The sequence below is a fragment of the Propithecus coquereli genome, unplaced genomic scaffold (assembly GCF_000956105.1).
Source record: "Propithecus coquereli isolate 6110/MARCELLA unplaced genomic scaffold, Pcoq_1.0 Scaffold976, whole genome shotgun sequence".
NCBI classification, from domain to species: domain Eukaryota; kingdom Metazoa; phylum Chordata; class Mammalia; order Primates; family Indriidae; genus Propithecus; species Propithecus coquereli.
In genome coordinates, this window is record NW_012156129.1 from 51720 (window position 1) to 55624 (window position 3905).

At 43.2% G+C, this 3905-nt stretch overlaps 1 gene segment (V, D, J or C); it reads left to right on the forward strand.

The window, feature by feature from the left end:
* The first annotated feature begins 775 nt into the window (after positions 1–775).
* Positions 776–1701, forward strand: LOC105827140. The segment is given in 2 exon segments: positions 776–855; positions 1262–1701. Coding segments are annotated over 2 exon segments (489 nt in total).
* Positions 1702–3905: the final 2204 nt, after the last annotated feature.

Below are 3905 nucleotides of genomic sequence, written 5' to 3' on the forward strand. Positions count from 1 at the left end.
ACATGACATATCCCTTTCATAATATTCTTGACAAAAATGAAAAATCTTAATCCAATCTATGAAAAACATTACATAAATCTTATTAGAAGATCCTTCGTCAAAATAACTGGCCTGCATAACTCAAACGTTTCAAAGTATTGAAAAACAAACAAAAACTAAGAACTGCCACAGACTAGAGGGAACGAAGGAAGCATGAAAACTAAATGCACTATGGAATCCTGGAATTTTACCCCAAAACATAAAAAAAGACATTAGTATAAACCTAAGTGAAATTCAAATATAAATTTTAAATTAGTTAATAGTATAGGATTAATACTAATTTGAAAATTATTTAAAGTGTTCACAGAAAAAAATGTCAAAAAGGAATTTTATGTCCAGCAAAACTATCGTTCAGAAAGAAAAAGAAGGGATGCCATGACTCGCAGATATGCCCTCAAATTCATTCAAAAGGAAACCCTTCAGAATCACGGTATATTACGGCAGACAGTAACTTCAATCATTCAGATGGAGGCCTCAAAAAGGCCTCAAAAACAGAAAAGAAACAGAAAGAAACATTAAAATCCCTTCTCCTACTTAGACAGCATGGAATTTTTCTCTATTAGTTTCGCTCTAAACACAGGGGACATATATGTCACTTTGCTCACAAGAGAGACCCGCACCAACCTGTTGTTTCCTTCCTTCCACTGCACCCACCAGGGCATTTGCATACTGTCCCCCAGGGAGGACCTTCCCTTGTGAGTCTGAGATAAAAGCTCAACCCTAACCTTGCCTGGATTCACCAGGACTTCTCAGTCCAACTTCTCAAAATGAGGCTCCCTGCTCAGCTCCTGGGGCTGCTGATGCTCTGGGTCCCCGGTAAGGACAGAAGGAGATGAGGAAGGAGAAGGGGGTGGGAGGGTGAGCTGTGGGGCCCCACTGCCTGCCACGTGTGCTCTGGGCATGGGTTAGATGTGCAGGTCTTGTCCTCTAGGATGGGCCATGTGAGATTTATATGTCAGAGAGTGAAGAAAATTCCAGAAAGAGCAAGGGCCTGTGCCCTGGTGAAGACTTTCACACAAAAAGAGGGGAACAGTATAAAGGAATTCTGTAAGCTCCTCTGGGCTTTGAAAATCTCAATTCTTTCATAAAACTATATATTTGGGGAATATGATTCAAAACCTAGAGCACACAAAAATTTAGGCTGAAATAATTATCAAAAGCAAACTATGAAAATGCCTCTAATGTTTGTATATAACCTTGCACTTCTCTCTTCTTATTTCAGGATCCAGTGGTGATATTGTGATGACCCAGACTCCACTGTCCCTGTCTGTCACCCCTGGAGAGTCGGCCTCCATCTCCTGCACGGCTAGTCAGAGCATCCTACACACTGATGGAAATACCTATTTGAATTGGCTCCTGCAGAAGCCAGGCCAACCTCCAAAGCGCCTGATTTATAAGATTTCCAACCGGGACTCTGGGGTCTCAGACAGGTTTAGTGGCAGTGGGTCAGGGACAGATTTCACACTGGAAATCAGCAGGGTGGAGGCTGAGGATGTTGGAGTGTATTACTGCATGCAAGCTTCCTATTATCCTCACACAGTGGTACAGCCCCGAACACAAACCTCCATGCTTGGGGTGGCCCAGCTGCCCAAATGTGATGTTTGTCTGGTGACAGCTCAGCAGTGTCTCTGGCTGCATAAGAGGAAAGTGTTGGAGAACTGAGGCCAGCAGGTTGCATCTGAGGTTCCCGTTACATGAGTTCCTTGTCTATATGTCAGGCAAATACACTAATAGCCCTGTTAGCTGCAACAGCCTTGGCATGGCCTAAGTAGCAGAAGAATAAACATGATCCCAGTGCCTTCAGAGTAACTAGACACAGTTGAAGGGAGAGCCAAGTGAAATCTCATCCTCATCCTCCTGCTTTGCCTACATTTGTCAATAAGACTCAATCAGCAAAATAGCCAGACAATTAACACAGATTTGTGGCATTATGTGTTGAATACATCTTGAAGTTTAGCAGTTTTATGTATTTTTTAAGAGGGTAATATTTGGTAATATTCAGAAATTGGTACTTCCCAATTTTCCCAAATTCCTTCTTCTCCTTTCACTATTTACCTCCATAAAGATGGTGGTGATGGCATTCTACCCAAGCTGCCTACAGGAGCAGCTGGCTCAGAACGATTAGTAAAAATCTTGGTTTTTAAGCCTCAAATAGACTTTTGTAAATTCATGGTGGAAGATTGAAGATTCTAATGCTAAAACTCTTTTATTTGCATCCATTGCCTCTTGCTAATAGACAAAGGTAGTTTTTGACATTTCAAGAGTTGGGTTTTAAAAAGAAACAAACAAAAACCCTAGAAAACACATTTTATAGAACTTACCTCATACAACACTGAAATAAAACAGAATAGTGTGAGTTTTTCTTTCCCAAACAGTAATAATTTCAGACTACGGGCAGACTGCAGCTATGGGAGTATGATGTGAAAATAGTAGACATCAAATACGGTCAAATCACCCGCTCATCAGAAATGATTGTCTATTTTAAGAAAATGGATTCCACGGTAAGTGTAATTAAACTTGTATTCTTGAGTAGAAATACTAAAAAAAAAAACTGGAAAACATGGCTTATAGCAAGGAGTTTTTAACACATACAGAGAATGACAAGTCTTCAGAGTATTTTTCTACATGTACATTCATAAGTGGGGACACATCCAATCAAAAATCTACAGATTTCACTCCCACAATCACCAGTGTGGAGACCAGAGATAGTGTGATTATAATCATATTCTTAACCAAAAAGTCCAAAAAGCAAAGAAAAATGATTTATAGAAAAGAGTTTGTAAAACAAAGAATAAAAAATCTACAAAATACATTCACAAGAGATACACGTTTCAACAAAATTCTACTGATTTTACTCTTGCAGTCACCCATGTGGATCATGGGGACGCTGCACATACTCCTGTGAGAAGGACACTTACCAGGACGCTGCACAGTGTGACGGCCCCAGACACAGCCTCCCAGGAGGCTCAGCCCCTCGGTGTGGCAGGAGCAGCAGCAGTGCCCAGAGGACGAGTCCAGACCAGGCTGGGCTCAGGTGGAGATGGCTGCAGAGCCTTGGGGAAGGGGCACACAGGCCTTATCAGTGGACACTGGTTCCTCTTCTATAAACAGGGGACAGGGTCCTCTAGGACAGCTTCCCAGAGCCTCTGCCTCCTCCCCACTCAGGGCTCCAACACCCTACAGACCCTCCAGGCAGTGGCTGCCTCATTCTCCCTGGAGCAGCCGCTAAAGTTCCCTGCTGCCCTCAAGGCTGCACAGTTGCTCAGTGATGCCACCGGGACGGGACACTAGTGTGTTGTGCTATCACGTGCTGCCGCTGATGAGCTTCAGTCCCCTCCTGATTTTGCCAAGTCACCATCACTCTCAGCAACGCTCAGGAGAATGGAAGGCTGCCTGCACTGCAGGAGTTTTGGTTTTTGAGTAAGTTGAAACTCACAAGAGTCTCACATGATAATACTGTCTGACAATCCTACTTTGACTTTCCCTTTCTTTCAATTCTGGACCTAATAGAGATTATTCCTTCACCCCTTACAGACTCTTAGTAGTTATGCACAGTGTGAAGAGAGTAGATTTTCCCGCTGGCTTCTTATGTTTCTTTCTCCGTATCAGGCCGCATGATGCTTTGTTAACATAGTGGAGAGCAAGATACATTTTTAGCAATAGGAATATTGTCCGTTGACTCTTTACGCAGCTGCACCCACCAGGGGATTTGCATACTGTCCCCTAGTGAGGACCTTCCCCTACTAGTCTGAGATAAATACTCAGCGCTGACCTTACTTCTCCGATCAGGACTCCTCAGTCCAACTCTCAAAATGAGGCTCCCTGCCCAGCTCCTGGGGCTGCTGATGCTCTAGGTCCCTGGGAAG